At 52.6% G+C, this 17,425-nt stretch overlaps 1 protein-coding gene across 1 annotated transcript in view; it reads left to right on the plus strand.

The window, feature by feature from the left end:
* The first annotated feature begins 457 nt into the window (after positions 1-457).
* Positions 458-17,425, plus strand: part of PDE1B (phosphodiesterase 1B) — a 143,937-nt gene continuing 126,969 nt past the window's right edge. Inside the window, exon 1 of the mRNA XM_077838452.1 lies at positions 458-594. Coding sequence (XP_077694578.1) covers positions 470-594 — 125 coding nt within the window. The 5' untranslated portion in view covers positions 458-469. The remainder of the gene's footprint in view (positions 595-17,425) is intronic.

A 17,425-nucleotide genomic window follows, 5' to 3' on the forward strand; every position in this document is an offset into this window, starting at 1 on the left:
AGGCACAGCCGGAGCTCGCCTTCGCGGGGCCGGGGATGTCCTGCCCGGCCAGCCCCCGCGGCGGTGCAAGAGGCTGCGTCTCCGCCGGTGCCCTGGCGGGGGGAGGCGCTCCCAGCTGCCCGGATTGGGGCGGGGAGCCCCCGGCCGGGAGCGCTGGCAGCGGGGGTGGGCTCGCCCCGGCGCTCCGGAGAGAGGCCATATCTGGCAAGCGGGGAGGGACCGGCGGCGCCTGGCTGAGCCAGGCTGCTCCGCTGCGCGCACGTTCCGGGCGCTGCCTCTCCGGCTCGCCGGCCCCTGCGCAGGCACCGGGCGGCGGGGCTGAGCGCAGGACGCGCTCACCGACTCGGGTAACTGGCGGCAGGGAGCAGGGGCCAGCGGCTCCGGGCGCGGGGGGAGCCGGGGCGGTGGGGTGGCAGCTGCTCGCCAGCTCTCACGCTCTCTCTCCCCCGCGCTGCAGGGGGAGCAGAAGATGGACGCCCCGCGGAGCCCCCCGCAGCTGGACCGGGACCTGCTGGAGTCCCCCGAGGGCTGCCCGTCCCCTCTGGAGCTCAAGTCCGGCCCCAGCAAGAAGATGTGGGTGAAGCTGCGGGCACTGTGAGTAATCCCGGCCTAGCAGAGCAGGGACCCCTGCCCCGCTCTGCGTCCTGCACCCCGGGGACCCCTTCCCTCTCCCTGGGTCCCTGCTCCCCACTGTCCCCAGGGACGTCTTCCTGCATCCCCTTCCCCACTGGGTGTCCCACGCACCCATCCCCCTTTCGCCCTCTGCATCCTCCCTTCTCTTACTCCTTCCCTGGACTCCCCTGCGCCCCAGGGACTCCTACCCCATTTCCCTTTCCCCTTTGGGGTTTCCTGTTCCCGCTCTCCCCCCTGCCTCCCATGCACCTAGCCTCCCTCCCTCCACCCTGGGCATCCGGTCCCCCCTGGTGCTGACACTACATTTATATTGGGGGTGGTTTTTAGGGGGGGAAGGTTTGTCTCCTTCCCTAGTTTAAGGACACCTGTAAACAAGGGGCTGTATGGTGTGTGTGTGTGTGGGGGGGGGGGGGACTGTGATAAACTCAGCTCAGTGTGGGTGGGGGAGGGGGTATGGCTAGGGCACAGCAGCCTGCTCACTGACAGAATTTGCCACTATGCCACTGCTTGATTTATTGCAGAGCCACGTGCTTTGCCCAGTCATCTGACGCGAGGCCCTAGAATCGGAGGCTAATTATTATGTAGCTCCTGTGCAATTAATAGCCTCGCTGAACATTCCTGTGCGAGCCTGGAGAGCCGGGCTTAAAGGGTTTGGAGCAGACTGCTAAGCCCAGCTTTGCATGGGAGCAGCTCTGTGTGTTTGAAGCTCAGGTATGAGGGATTATTGTCTTTAAACCGCTGAGCAAATAGCGCATCTTTGCCTTATGCCGCAAGCATTCTGCGCTGAGCACGGGAAGCCTGCTCCTTTATGAGCACCTGGCTGAGCGAGGCTAGCACCTGTCAGAACTTCAGAAGAGAGGCAGCGTGTTATCTGTCCTCAGCCCAGCTGCACACCTGAGAGGATACACACCCATTCTTTCTGCATGGGCTGAGCTCTTGGGTTTTTCCGTATTTAAATCCATGAAAAAGAATAAAATTCAGGGTAAAAAAGACATGCTTATGAAAGGGCCAGGAACCGGTAAGATTAGAAAAGTACAGCGCAAAGCAGGTCTCTAAGGTGCCACAAGTACTCCTTTTCTTAGAGCAAAGCAGGAATTTCCTGTGGAGGGTGTTATCCTGCTCCCATAGGAGACCAGGGGAGACTGTCAATAGGCAGAAAAACTCTGAAATATCGGTGGGTGCAGAATGTGTTGGTAGGTGTGAGATGAAGGCACTGAGCCTGAAGTGCAGTGTTCGTTGACCTTGCTCTGGAGTGATTAGCTGCATCCCACAAGTCCTCGTTAGACATCCTGTTTACACTACAGAGGAGCAAATGTAATAGTTGCTCTTTGTTATGCCATCTCTGAAATCGTAGAATCCTAGACATGTAGGGCTGGAAGGGACCCAGAGAGGTTGTCTCGCCCATCCCTGTACTGAGTGTCATGGGATGGAGCGGGAGCTGTTTCAAGTGGCGATGTGGTCGGAGTTTCTTTTAAGCCTCTTTCTATTTGATGGCTCAGGGCCCACCACCTGAAAGGATTTGTGCTGGAAATGGCCCACCTTGATTAACATACACACTGTAAGGAGAGTGATCGCTTTAGATAAGCTATTACCAGCAGGAGAGTGGGGTGGGGGGAGAGAAAACCTTTTGTAGTGGTAAACACCCATTTTTTCATGGTTTGTGTGTATAAAAAGATCTTCTGTACTTTCCACAGTATGCATCCGATGAAGTGAGCTGTAGCTCACGAAAGCTTATGCTCAAATACATTGGTTAGTCTCTAAGGTGCCACAAGTCCTCCTTTTCTATCTCCATAGCTGTGGAGGGAGCTAGTGAAATTGTGGGAAGAGTGGAGTTTCTGTGGCTCTCTTCACAGGCTGGCAGAAGTGCAGGGTTCAGGCTGGTGTGGGTCTTGGTTTGGATTGTATGTTACTAGTGAGTGTCTGGGGTAGCAATGAGGGCTGCACAGAAGCTGGTCACGAATCCTGGATTTTTAGCCCCAACAATTTCTGGTCTGAAGACAGGTCCCAGAAAGGGCCGATTTTGTCTGTTCTTTAGGTTTAGAAAGATTGTTGTCCAATTGGGGGGGTAGTGAGGGAGAGAAACGATACCATGTGGGAATAAATTGTAGCCTGATAATTATTTATCTGCGTGTTTGGTGGCTATTTCCAGATAACTCGCACGTGCCTGGGAAATCAGAAGAGGGACCTGAATTATCAAGCAAGGGGCCAGACCCTGGTGTGAGATCAGTGTGGGCCCGGTCCTTACACCCTCCCATATGGAGTTCAGTTAGACTCTGCACAGGTGCATGGGTAGGTCGGAGTAGTGGGTCTGGGCCAGTAATTGTAACAATTCTGACTTGTGATGGGTAGATCTGGTTAAAAAATTCGGGAGATCTTTATTGGGGTACAGCTGCTGCAGAACTCCTGTAGCAAGTCCCTTAGTCTCGTTCAGTGACAGTAATTAAACCTGCCTGCCCTGTGGCTGATTGCTACTCACCACAAGGTCTTAAACTAGTTTTACTGTTGGAATTTCACTGTCCCAAGAGGCCCATACGTTTCCGAATGAACAACTTGCCAGACGGAGTTTTCCTTTCCTTTGGCACAGGTCACCTTCATGCGAAAAAGGCAGCCTCCAAGCCCGGAGAGGGTATCAGTAATTATACCACCCATCCGTAACCCTCTGAGGGGCTGTGGTGTTCTCACTGTTAATCGGGGACGAAGTTACCATTGGGATTGGAGAGGCCGTACGGACAGTCTCCTGGAAACACATCTCCTAGTCCTGGGGTAGTCAACAGGCGGACTGCGGGCAAAGCCAGACCACCAGACGCTTTTGCCTGGACTCAAAATCTTTTTATTTACTTATTATTATTATTTATTATTATCATCATTATTTTTTATTATTATTATTTTCTCTGGAGCCTGAACCTTGACTATACCTTGACCAAGACATTTGGACCTTGACAAAAAATAATTGACTACCCCTGTAGTCAGTTTCACTCCAGTCACTTCCTGTCTCCTGCTGGAGATCCCTTTTAGAGGAATATTTTGGATCTTTACCCATGGTTAGGCTCCTCCATTAGTGATACAGCGTCTCACAGAGCCGTGCTGGGGCTGTGGGGAGCTTTTTTCTGTTCAGTGGCCAGCCCCAAGCTCAGTGCACCTTGGCCACCCCTCAAATGCCAGGGCTAGGGCAGGGATGTGGCCCTTTCTCTGCTCCAGCAGCCCAGCTGGGCCACTGGGGGAGCACTGAGCTGAGTTTCTCCACTGGCACATGCTCCCCCAGAGCTGAGCCACAGTCGTCCACTTAATCCGTCCACATCTCCTGCAATGCAACCAGTTCTCAAAGCCAGCCTGGGCATTTTCATGTGTGTGTGTTTAACCAGGGTGTGAAAAATTCCCTATATATCTGCTAGTCAGGAACTTAAATTGACTAGCCAGAGGCTGTGAAAAATTCCCTCCTGCTCCTGTATATCCAGGGTGCAAAGGCTGGTGAGAAACTAAGTGGGCCTACAATACTGCCTCACGGCTGTGTGTGTGTGTGTGTGTGTGTGTGTGCGCACGCGTACGTGTGTGTGTGCACTGCTGTTTCACTGGGCTGTCAGGACTCCTGGTCAGTAGGTTCCATGTTTGAAGGTTCATAGAATCATAGAATACCAGGCTTGGAAGGGACCTCAGGAGGTCATCTAGTCCAACCCCCTGCTCAAAGCAGGACCCATCCCCAACTAAATCATCCCAGCCAGGGCTTTGTCAAGCCTGACCTTAAAAACCTCTAAGGAAGGAGATTCTACCACCTCCCTAGGTAACGCATTCCAGTGTTTCACCACCCTCCTAGTGAAACAGTTTTTCCTAATATCCAACCTAAACCTCCCCCTCTGCAACTTGAGACCATTACTCCTTGTCCTGTCATCCGCTACCACTGAGAATAGTCTAGAACCATCCTCTCTGGAACCACCTCTCAGGTAGTTGAAAGCAGCTATCAAATCCCCCCTCATTCTTCACTTCTGCAGACTAAACAATCCCAGCTCCCTCAGCCTCTCCTCATAAGTCATGTGTTCCAGACGCCTAATCATTTTTGTTGCCCTTCGCTGGACTCTCTCCAATTTATCCACATCCTTCTTGTAGTGTGGGGCCCAAAACTGGACACAGTACTCCAGATGAGGCCTCACCAATGTCGAATAGAGGGGAACGATCATGTCCCTCGATCTGCTGGCTATGCCCCTACTTATACATCCCAAAATGCCATTGGCCGCCTTGGCAACAAGGGCACACTGTTGACTCGTATCCAGCTTCTCGTCCACTGTCACCCCTGGTCCTTTTCCGCAGAACTGCTGCCGACCCATTCGGTCCCTAGTCTGTCGTGGTGCATTGGGTTCTTCCGTCCTAAGTGCAGGACTCTGCACTTATCCTTGTTGAACCTCATCAAATTTCTTTTGGCCCAATCCTCCAATTTGTCTAGGTCCCTCTGTATCCTATCCCTGCCCTCCAGCATATCTACCACTCCTCCCAGTTTAGTATCATCCGCAAATTTGCTGAGAGTGCAATCCACACCATCCTCCAGATCATTTATGAAGATATTGAACAAAACCGGCCCCAGGACCGACCCCTGGGGCACTCCACTTGACACCGGCTGCCAACTAGACATGGAGCCATTGATCACTACCCGTCGAGCCCGACAATCTAGCCAACTTTCTACCCACCTTATAGTGAATTCATCCAGCCCGTACTTCTTTAACTTGCTGACAAGAATACTGTGGGAGACCGTGTCAAAAGCTTTGCTAAAGTCAAGAAACAATACATCCACTGCTTTCCCTTCATCCACAGAACCAGTAATCTCATCATAGAAGGCGATTAGATTAGTCAGGCATGACCTTCCCTTGGTGAATCCATGCTGACTGTTCCTGATCACTTTCCTCTCGTGTAAGTGCTTCAGGATTGATTCCCTGAGGACCTGCTCCATGATTCAGGTTCATGGGATGCTTCCTTTGAATGCAGATCACTGGGGTCAGAGTCCCTTGGGTTTGGATGAAGTCAAAAATTAACTGGAGGCGACAAGTTTCTCTCTTTGTGCTGGGGATCTGTGGGCTCCTGTGTGTAACTTTCAGAGGGGTAGCCATGTTAATCTGTAACAGCAAAAACAATGAGGAGTCCTTGTGGCACCTTAGAGACTAACAAAGTTATTTGGGCATAAGCTTTCATGGGCTAGAACGCACTTCATCAGATGCATGGAGTGAAAAATACAGTAGGTAGGTATAAATATACAGCACATGAAAAGATGGGAGTTGCCTTACCAAGTGGGGGGTCAGTGCTAACGAGGCCAATTCAATCAGGGTGGATGTGGCCACTCACCATCACCTACAGCCCCCAACTAAAATCTCTCCAGCTCACCATCAAGAATCTACAATGTATCCTGAAGGCCGATCCCTCACTCTCACAGATCTTGGGAGACAGGCCAGTCCTAGCTTACAGACAGCCATCCAACCTGAAGCAAATGCTCACCAACAACTACACACCACACAACAGAAACATTAACCCAGGAACCAATCCCTGCAACAACTCTGTCCAAATATCTATTCAAGGGACACCATCATAGGGCCTAACCACATCAGCAACACCTGCCCATCTACCAATGTGATATATGCCATGTGCCAGCAATGCCCCTCTGCCATGTACATTAGCCAAACCGGACAGTCTCTACACAAAAGAATAAATGGACACAAATCATAGAATCATAGAATCATAGAATATCAGGGTTGGAAGGGACCCCTGAAGGTCATCTAGTCCAACCCCCTGCTCGAAGCAGGACCAATTCCCAGTTAAATCATCCCAGCCAGGGCTTTGTCAAGCCTGACCTTAAAAACTTCCAAGGAAGGAGATTCCACCACCTCCCTAGGCAACGCATTCCAGTGTTTCACCACCCTCTTAGTGAAAAAGTTTTTCCTAATATCCAATCTAAACCTCCCCCACTGCAACTTGAAGCCATTACTCCTCGTTCTGTCATCTGCTACCATTGAGAACAGTCTAGAGCCATCCTCTTTGGAACCCCCTTTCAGGTAGTTGAAAGCAGCTATCAAATCCCCCCTCATTCTTCTCTTCTGCAGGCTAAACAATCCCAGCTCCCTCAGCCTCTCCTCATAAGTCATGTGTTCTAGACCCCTAATCATTTTTGTTGCCCTTCGCTGGACTCTCTCCAATTTATCCACATCCTTCTTGTAGTGTGGGGCCCAAAACTGGACACAGTACTCCAGATGAGGCCTCACCAATGTCGAATAGAGGGGGACGATCACGTCCCTCGATCTGCTCGCTATGCCCCTACTTATACATCCCAAAATGCCATTGGCCTTCTTGGCAACAAGGGCACACTGCTGACTCATATCCAGCTTCTCGTCCACTGTCACCCCTAGGTCCTTTTCCGCAGAACTGCTGCCTAGCCATTCGGTCCCTAGTCTGTAGCGGTGCATTGGATTCTTCCGTCCTAAGTGCAGGACCCTGCACTTATCCTTATTGAACCTCATCAGATTTCTTTTGGCCCAATCCTCCAATTTGTCTAGGTCCTTCTGTATCCTATCCCTCCCCTCCAGCGTATCTACCACTCCTCCCAGTTTAGTATCGTCCGCAAATTTGCTGAGAGTGCAATCCACACCATCCTCCAGATCATTTATGAAGATATTGAACAAAACCGGCCCCAGGACCGACCCCTGGGGCACTCCACTTGACACCGGCTGCCAACTAGACATGGAGCCATTGATCACTACCCGTTGAGCCCGACAATCTAGCCAGCTTTCTACCCACCCTATAGTGCATTCATCCAGCCCATACTTCCTTAACTTGCTGACAAGAATACTGTGGGAGACCGTGTCAAAAGCTTTGCTAAAGTCAAGAAACAATACATCCACTGCTTTCCCTTCATCCACAGAACCAGTAATCTCATGATAAAAGGCGATTAGATTAGTCAGGCATGACCTTCCCTTGGTGAATCCATGCTGGCTGTTCCTGATCACTGTTCCTGATCACAAATCAGACATCAAGAATTGTAACATTCAAAAACCAGTAGGAGAGCACTTCAGTCTCCCTGGACACTCAATAACAGACTTAAAAATGGCCATTCTTCAACAAAAAAACTTCAAAAACAGACTTCAGTGAGAAGCTGCGGAACTGGAATTAATTTGCAAACTTGACACCATCAAATTAGGCCTGAATAAAGACTGGGAGTGGCTGGGTCACTACAAAAAATAATTTTTCCCCTGTTGATATTCACATCTTCTTGTCAACTGTTGGGAATGGGCCACATCCACCCTGATTGAATTGGCCTCATTAGCACTGACCCCCCCCCCCCCCCCGACTTGGTAAGGCACCTCCCATCTTTTCATGTGCTGTATATTTATACCTACCTACTGTATTTTTTGCTCCATGCATCTGATGAAGTGGGTTCTAGCACACGAAAGCTTAAGCCCAAAAAAATTTTTTAGTCTCTAAGGTGCCACAAGGACTCCTCACTGTTTTTGTGTATAACTTTGTTACTATTATTTAGTAACTGGGCCGCATCTGCTCGGGGCAGGGTTCCGGTTTGCCCCCCCAGCTCACCCTCTGGGAGTGTCTGGTTGGTGGCTCGGTCTTGCCCTGGTGCAGGGAGTTTCCCTGTGCTCCACCGAGGCTGACGTCTTGTTCTGGTGCTTCTCGACCCCACAGAAGGACAGTGATTGTTGGCGTTCCGAGAGTTCGGTAAAATCCACACTGGCCACATTTAATTTGGGTGTGAGGGGGTTAAATCGAACTGTAAGAGTCAAAGTGACTTTCGCCCACTAGGGCACAAGGGCCTGGCTCTCAGCTTTGATTCTTCTCTTTCCCTGCCCCTCCCCCTTCTTTTGGAGCTAAATCCACTCAGGCTGTTCTGTCCAGCCGGGGGTCTCCTTAGAGGTAGGCTGGGGCTTGGATCTCTCTTCTGCTGGGACGGTCAGAGCCCCACAGCTCTCAGGTGATCAGTGAGTGGGAGCATGAGACCTATTCGAGCACTCCTAGTTGTGTTGCTGAGGCCCAGGGTCCCTACGCCCAGCACGCCGCTGGGCTGAACCCTGACAGGGGGCTCACCTGGGAGAGGGAGGATTCTGTATTCAAACCAGAGGTTGTTTGGGAAAACACAACCACACTATCAGCGGCACAGCAGGTTCCTGTGTGAGCTGTTGGCTCAGGAGGCTGGTTAGCTCGGCCCAGGTCCAGGCAGTCTCAGCCCCCCCTTACTTGTGGGGTTCAAAGCATTCCAATAGAGGTGCATCCCCCTAATTTACTTCCCTTATGGTTTGTTGTTTTGCATGTGCACCTCCGTGCCAGGGACCATTGAGGCTGCTCCCGGGGTCCTGAGGGCAGCTTCTGAGCCCCAGGAGGGGGGCCTCCCATTTTCACGGCTCCCTGCACTTAGTCCCTGGCCTGGCGGGAGCTGCTTTCCTAAGCTCTGTGGTCCCACAACTCTGTGCTGCTTCTCTTTTTCTCTGTTGGGGCAGAGGGGGCTGGAAGGGAGCTGTTCCCACTGCTCCAGCTGGACTGTTACAGGTGATGGAGTTGGTGCAGGTGTGCGCACTTGCGTTGCTCTACAGGCCCGCCCTGGGCGCTCCAGCCCTGTGGGTGGGGAGGAGGTTGGACTAGATCAGAGTCCCAGGGTGCACAGTGCTGCTGAGAACAGGGTTCTTGTTTGCGTAGCTGTGTCTGCTTCCGCACAGGAGCGGAGCAGGGAGATCCTGCTGCTGGCACCTGAAGTGGGAATGCTTTTCAGGTTCCAGCTGTGGGGAGCTGAGATTTTCCTGGGTCAGACCAATTTCAATGAACGCAACAAATGAGGTGGTAGGGTAAATCCCAACTTGCTCGAATGGGAGCCAGTCAGAGAGCTGGAAACAGGTGCTGTTTATTCACGGGGAGTGGAGTTAGCCAGTGGAATGTTTTACCAAGGGATGTGGCAGATTCTCCATCGCTTGGAGTCTCTTTCTAAAGGCTCTGCCAGACATTCTTTGGCTCGAAGGAGGAATTATGGGGTGAAATCTTATGGCTTGTGCTATGCAGCAGGTCAGACCAGATTAATAGATTTTAAGGCCAGAAGGGACCATTCTGATGATCTGGTCTGACTTCCAGAGACTCTCAGCCAGTGACTCCTGCCCCCAGCTGCATAACGGGCTGATCACAGTCATTGCTTCTGGCTTTAACACTGACGACTCTCTCCCTTGTCTTACTCATTCCCTGGTTATTAGCTGCACAGGGGCATGACACAAGAACTTGAAGGGAAATGACGGTGATTTAGTTACCACATCTCAGCTGACGTTGCTAACTAAGATTCAGTTGTAATGAATCTCTGGAGAGAGCATGTGTGAGTGCTCTGCTGCCCCTTAACACATGGAATTGGAGCGGTGTGTCAAAGACCCCATACTGGCATAGCTGATGGAGATTCTCCTTTAGCTCCGGTGGCCAGGGTGTGAGCTCCAGCAGCAGAAAAGCTTGAGCTCTGTCCCTGGGGCTATAGAGTTTCAGGGAGCTGTGATTTGTAGCACAGGGATGACCTGTGAAATGCGATGAAGCCATGGATTCATATGCAAAAGGGGCTTAAGGCACCTCATGGAGTTGGCTCAGTCAGTAGAGACTTGTGCATTTAGAGAGAGAGGCTGTAGGGTTGATCCCAGCTGGCAGCCTTCTGGGGAGGCTTTGGGTCTATATAACACCTGCTTTTTCTTTTTCTTTTTTTTTTTTTTAAACAGTTGAGAGGTTTTAACCAGATCATTCCTAAAGGGTAAAATGCCCTCAGCCCGCCGGCTTTGCCGAACTTCACCATAATGAAGCACTTTGCATAGGGATCTTTCTTGCTGCACACTGTCTTTCCATCCCCGCCAAAGTGCCTGAGAGCAGACCCCATTGGCATCAAGCCAAGATCACGAATGCGCATGATGCTGGTGCCTCGTTTGGGGGAGCAGCCGCTGTGCCGAGCCTCCCAGAGGTAGTCACAGCTGATGGCACAGGCAGCATGGAGGGGTAGGAGACTTGCAAAGCTGTGCAATAATTTCCTTGCTCTTTTAATTAGCGTATTGACAAATGTAACCGCATCTTTAATTCCTGGTAGCCCTGAGACGTCCTGATCGGCTGCAAAACAGAAATTCTGTGCTGCCTTAATTAGCCAGGCCACAAGGAGACTAACCCAGGCTCTGTCCCCTGCTATTAAAATGATACAGCGGCTGTAGCCTCCCCATGGTCAAGCAGAGTCAGGGCTTGGCTGCGGTTACGATATTGAGGCTTCTATGCTGGACAGTGATGCACCCTGTCACTTCCCGATTCCTGTCCCTGCACGTTCTCCCTGTATCCTGGCCTGGATTCGGCAGATGTAGATCAGGCTGGTGGCTGCTCTACTGCCCATGGTGGAGACCTAACCACACCCATCTGGTGCTGGGGCCAGTAGCCCACTCAGCTACCAAGAGACTAGCCATCTGTTGGGAACAGCCCACTGCCTGGAGCGATCAGTCCCAGGAGCAACCTGGTCCCTTGCAACTGCTGTCCCAGGCCCGGAGCTTCCACTGGCTCCCATTGAAGCTGAGTGTAATATAGATGAGGCCTCTGTTAGCTCTGCAGTTAGCTGCTCTCTAAATTACCTGCTTGTGGCATTCCTTCCCCCTGTGGACCATGGGCCAGATTTTCCGAAGAGCTCAGCCAGGGGAGGGATTCCCCAGTGCTTTCAATGGGAGCGGGTGGGCAGTTGGTGCTCCTGGCTCTGCTGTGTTAGATTGTCAATTTCTGGGGGTGTTAGAGCGGCTCCGGAGACCAGCGGGAACTGCAGGGGCGCAGCTCCTTGGCAAATCGGGCCAGAGGCTTATTAATACACATCTGTCTGGCTCCATGCCTGTAGGATGTGCAATAAGACCCGGTCCCTGCCCCAAAAAGCTATGCGATCTTACAGAACTCCTCTCAGCTGGCCTAGGTAACCCTTGTTCCACCCCCCATGCTTCGGCCGGTAAGTTCCTTAAACAGGGCTGCACAAGAAGGGCAGAATTACCTTGCTTGCCAAGTCCTGTCACTTGGATGTAATACAAATAGCAGCCTCTAGGTGGCGAGTAGCCACTTCATAATTCAGGTTGCCACAGGATTTCTGTTCAAACCCTAACTGTGAAAGTTCTGGGAAATGCACGTCCGCGGGCCGATGGGTCTGGAAACCGCTGTGCTAGTTCTGGGCCTAGGATGGAGTTTGTGATGCACATTTTTGGTCAAGTGATTTCAGAGATTTCCCCCCATGCCCCCATGCCCCCAGTTAAACATTTCATCTTTCTTACCACTCTCTTTGCAGGGGGTTAGGGCTACGGTCAGTTCCACTCCCACCTGCTGCCACTGGACTTGCTCCTGTCAAGTTCTAGAGCCAGCTCCAAACCACCCCCAATAATTCAGCGGTGATTGGACTTTGGATGTGGTGCTGCAGAACCATGTGGGGGGAGAGAGACTGAAACCTGCCCCCATAAAATGCCCTGTTGCCTAGGAGAAGGTGCACTGGGCTGGGTGCCAGCAGACCATGAGTTCAAAACTCCTCTTCTGACAACTGCCGTTAATATCTCTTCATAGCTCTTATTATTGACCAAAGCTGCCTCATTCTGTCCTGGGGGAAGGGGAGCCCTGCAACCACATCCCGCAGGGAAGAAATCCAGTTAAGGACATGGTTGAGCCTGCAGCTTTTGCTCCAGATTAACCAAGCTTTCTATATGAATAGCTGTGAATGAGTTTTTTCATTTCACAGTCAAGCGGGCAAGATGTGAGAGACAGCAAGAGCCCGAGAAAGAGCTGCAGAAGCAGCAGCAGCAGCATGAACTGGCGGTGGTGGAGCGGAGAGGCATAGGGGACCTCCCAGGGGTGAGTGGGAACAGACCCCGGGGTGCCAGTTCCGCAGGGAACCTCGAGACTAAATTGCTGCCCCTGTTTGGGGGGGGGAGGATGTGGATGCCGACCTCACTGCCTTTGAGCAGGCTGGAGATTTGAACCAGGGGGACCCTGCGGAAAAGCCCCAGTGTCTAGCTCCCTTGCTGGGTCCCAAGGCCATAGACTCTGTCAGCCAGGTGGGTGGGGAGGTGGACAGGCTCCCACTCCTGGTCCCAACCTATATGTCTGTGTGGAGTTTCCTTGGGCCAGGCCCCTCGGACCCCCAGTGGGAGCGGAAGGTGATGGTCAATGGGGAGACATTCCGGGAGTGGTGAGATCCTAGGACAGAGAGAACTGTTGTCAGGCCCTGGGTGGTGCAGCCTCAGATGCTGAGGGGCTGTGTGAGTTATGTGAGGGTCCCAGGGATGAAGCCCCTCGCCCTGCCTATGGCCCAGATTCCTGTGCAGACACAGGAGGGGTGGGGCTGGCTGGTCGTTGGGGTTCTCCAGGATATCAGCTGTGAGACCCTGTTGGGACAGGATCCAGGCCTTGCTCCTGTAATGGCCAAGGGTTTGAATTTGAATCCAGGGAACCAATCAGCTGAGAGGGAAATGGTCAGTGAAAATGCAGATGACCTGGCTGGCAGCGGGGAGGAGCTGCTAGGCTCAGGATACCTGCCTGCCTGTAACCAGACCCCTGGGGCTCCCTGCCCCCCTTGCACACCGGAGTGGGGGCTCACGCTGGCTCTGATGCAGTGAGGAAAGCAGCGAGCTCACTACCTGCCCTCACTGGGACAGCAAGGGCAACGCTGAGCACAGCGGGAGCTGAGACCCCAGCTGAGGGCGGGGAGACACAGGCAGGGCAGGTTATCTGTAGGGAGTGGCAAGGTGCTTGGTAAGGAAAGTCTGGATGAGCCTAGGCAGCCTTGTGAGCTGATGGCTGTGTCTAGTCAGCAGGGTGGGAAGGCGAGGAGAGTGGAAGATGAGTGTCCCTGGAACTTACCTGTTAGCTGGGTGGAGAAGTGGGACAGTGAAGGAAATGTGCCCGTGTCTGTCAGAGGTATTGACTTGCCTATGAAGGGAGCTACCCCAGTCTCCAAGCAGTTGTCTGTGACCAGCCCTGTGTGCTGGGACAAGGGGAAAGAGATCCCAAGCTGTGTGTCTGGGAAAGGAGAAAGTGTGCCCGGCTCTTCTTTGTCTGTGGAGCAGACAGAAGGGGCCTTTCAGCCTGTGATGGTTGAGAACAGTGCAGTTGTCTCAGGGTTGGTTCTGGATTCAGCTAAAGCCCAGGAAGGGAATGGCCCTAAGTTTGTGTCTGCTCGGGAGAATGGCCCTGTAACTAGGTTGCAACCAGTTAGTGTCTATGTAAAATCCCAGCGACCAGACAATTCTGGTGCTTGTATTTTGCCTGTTGCTAGTGTGTGGGTGGGAAAGGGTGTAGCAACCCTGTCTAATCAGGGTGAGATCCTAGCCAGGGCACAAGGAGAGCATAAAGGCGATTTGATTGTGTTACCTACTGAGGGTGTGGAAACCTGTAGCAAGAAGGAAAAGATTCCTGAACTTGTGTGTGGCAAAGGGAAGGAGAATGCTTCTGACCTTTTATCTAGGAAGTCTGTCAGTTTGCCTGAAAGGGGATTGTGTAGGAATCCACCTGATGGGCCAGAGGTAATTCTGGATGTAAGGGAGACCCAGAAAGAGTCTGTTGTTGCTCAGGAAAGTGTTCCTCTAGAGCAAGCCCTAGGTAAAGAGGGTAAGGGCAGAATTTCTGTGAGGGGTGAATTGTTGCATAGAAAAGCTCTAGGGAAAGGAATCCTCATGGTAGTCTTTGCAAGCAGTTTACTGCAACTGAAGGGTGTGAAAGTGATTTAATCAAGACAGTTTCAGTTCCTAACAGCCAGAAATTTTCTGTTGTGAATGAAGCCACTGACTTTCCTGTTGAAAGATCCAGTGTGGATAGCTTTGAGAAGGTCTCAGATGGAGTGAAAGCTGTTAAGAAAGTTAAACAGTCCTATAACCAAGTGGCTGTGTTTGGCCAGCTTGTTGGGGAGACAAGGTTGTTGAGAAAGGAATGTCTCCATGCGAGTTCTGTAAGTGAACAGTATGTGTCCCAGGTCAAGATGGGGGCTCTTAACCAAGAGAGCCCGAATTGCAGCCCCCCAGACTGGAGCGCTGGGAGAAGACCCGATCCCAGTTTGACCCCCGAGGGTTTTGGGGTGGCAAAAGGCACAGGCCGCATAAACCTTCCCACATGTGGCATGCGAGTGCTGTCGACCCCCCCGGACCTAAGGGAGGGTGTGAAACTGGAAGGGCCTGGTGTAACTCCCACCAAGGAATGGGAGAGATGCTGGGGCATCCATGGGAATGTTGGTGGGTTGGAACTTCCCCAGGTCACCGACTAAAGTGACCTCACTCAGTTCAGTCTCCGGGGGAGAGCTGTGACAAAGTGGGACTGTTCTTAATGTTTCCTCTGAATAGTGTGGGGGTGCCTCAGTTTCCCCTATGCAGTTCTTAAGTATCTAGGTGGTGGGGTAAGGGTGTATAATCACTGCAGAGCCCTAGAGGGCAGGTATGTGCAGGGGTCTGGACACAGAGAATGGACAACATCCTGTTTCCTGGCAGCTGATGGCCTGGCCCTTCCCCCCTGCAAGGTGGGAGCTAAAGGGTTGAAGAACAAAGGAATCAGGTGACCTCCTGGCCCAGGAAAGGGACAAAGTCCAGAGGAGGAGGGGCTGGAGGGAGTTTCGATTTGGGGCTGGCTGGGGACATGGAATGAAGTGCAGACGTGGTTGCTGGCTCACTGCCACCCAGAATGGACCCAGCTGAGGGGTCCTGTTCTCTGTACCTACAAGCTCTGTTTTAGACCATGTTCCTGTCGTCTAATAAACCTCTGTTTTACTGGCTGGCTGAGAGTCACGTCTGACTGTGGAGTTGGGGGGCAGGACCCTCTGGCTTCCCCAGGACCCCGCCTGGGCGCACTCGCTGTGGGAAGCGCACGGAGGGGCAGAGGATGCTGAATGCTCCGAGGTCAGACCCAGGAAGGTGGAAGTTGTGTGAGCTGTGTGTCCTGAAGACAGTCTGCTCACAGAAAGGAGACTTCCCCAGAGTCCTGCCTGGCTTCGTAGGGAGCAGTTCCAGAGCATCGCCCGGGGACTCCGTGGGGGGGCAGGGATCTGCTAGCCTGTCCTAAATTCACAAGTGCAATGAAAGGAGCTAGGGAAGGTGCTGGACATCAGTGAAGTCCAGTTAAAAACTCTGGTCGTGATTTGGAGTGTTAAGTAAAATCTAGCCAGTGCTGACTGCTCAGAAGAGGCTAGGATTCTGAAGCTATAGGTCAGCATCAGGGGAGAAGTGTGTGTGTATGGGGACAGCCCAGGGCTGTGGGTTGGGACGTGGGCGGCATCAGTAGAACTGTGCGTGGAACCCAGGGCTGGGACGGCTGGGGCTGTGGGTCGGGGTTGAGGGGCACTGGCAGAGCTGGGGGTGTTGAGACAGTCGGGGGGTTGGTGGGCAGTGTGTGTTATGGTGTGCGGAGAGCCCAGGGCTGGGATAGCTGGGGCTGCGGGGGGGGGGGGGGGGGCTGCTGTGGGTTGGGATTGAGGGGAACTGGTAGAGCTGTGCGAGTGAAGCTTTCGCGGCACCCACTAGCATGGTTTGGCTGCAGCCTGTTACCGAATTTAAGCATAAAATAGTATTTTATATATATATATTTAATCACCACAAAATATATATTTAAAGAGAGAAACCAAAGTTAACTGAGTGACAACGCAGGCGTCTGGGAGGCATATTATTTTTTCCCTTTAATCTTTGCATGAATTTCCGCGCTCGTGATCTGCGCTTGCCTTTGAAACGAGAGGAGAATTTCTGATTGTGTTTCAGCATTTCCCGCCTACTGATCTAACGCTAACTACAAAGCAGAGGCTGGTGCAGGAGCAGCCGTACAGGGGGATTTAAATGCCTGGATCTCGGGGGGTGGGACGGAATCTCTGGCTTGTATTGAAGCTAGAAAACTGCGCTTTCTCTGGGGATGGGGGGCAGTCTGGAGGGGTTGAGCCTTTGGTTTGTCAGTGCAGGTTCTTCCACTGGCATCCACCTCCCGGTGGTGTCTGTGGGGTCGCCCTGTCTGCGAGCCTGTTGACAGAACTGGGGAGGAGGGGGAGACGATACCAGCTGTTTGTTGATAACATGCTCCTCTGTCTCTGCTCTGCATCCCTTGCAAACGTTTGCCTGCAGACTCCATATGTTGCCAAGGGTTAAGTACATGTAGGATCGGGGGGCAGCGGGGTGGGGAGCTCTCAGTATATCAGATAAGTCACATCCAGGGGATATTGCTGACCCCCTCCCCCAATATATTTCCATAAATCAAGTGGCCTGTCTGCGCTCCTCTCCCCTACGCTGCACAGCACTTACGGCTCCTGCCCTTACGTCCCTGGCTCCTGGCTGCCAGTCTCTGCTGAATCTGCCTCCTCCTTGCTGCACAGCTGGCTCTTGACAACTCCGGGAGACGCGCCGCAGTTGGCCGTTTTCTTTCTTTTCTAAAATGCCCCCCTCTTCCCCGCATAGGGACCAGTTTAGTGTATTTTCTGCTGGAAGTTGAGTTCCTCAAAGCTGGGGGCGATGCTCGGCGTCCTGAATCGTGGCCGGTGGGAGGTGCTGGGGCCGTGAATCGTTGGCCGTGTTAAAATCGTGCCTCCCCGAGGGCTGAATTTTCACCAGGGCTGTGGGCCCAGCCTCCCTTCTCCAGGGGCAGAGTTTGTAGACACACACCGGAATGAGAATGTAGTGCCCCTCACCCGCTCAGGAGTCCCGGGCATTTGGGTTTACAGCTCCCAGAAGGGCCCATTATGAGCAGAAGGCCTGAGAACTTCCCCCTGCAATCCTGACAGTGACAAATATTTCCTCTGCACCTGCAGCTGGGGGGGCTGCATAAGGGACCCGTCTGCCTTGGTGAC

Source organism: Eretmochelys imbricata, chromosome 20, assembly GCF_965152235.1.
Source record: "Eretmochelys imbricata isolate rEreImb1 chromosome 20, rEreImb1.hap1, whole genome shotgun sequence".
NCBI classification, from domain to species: Eukaryota; Metazoa; Chordata; order Testudines; family Cheloniidae; genus Eretmochelys; species Eretmochelys imbricata.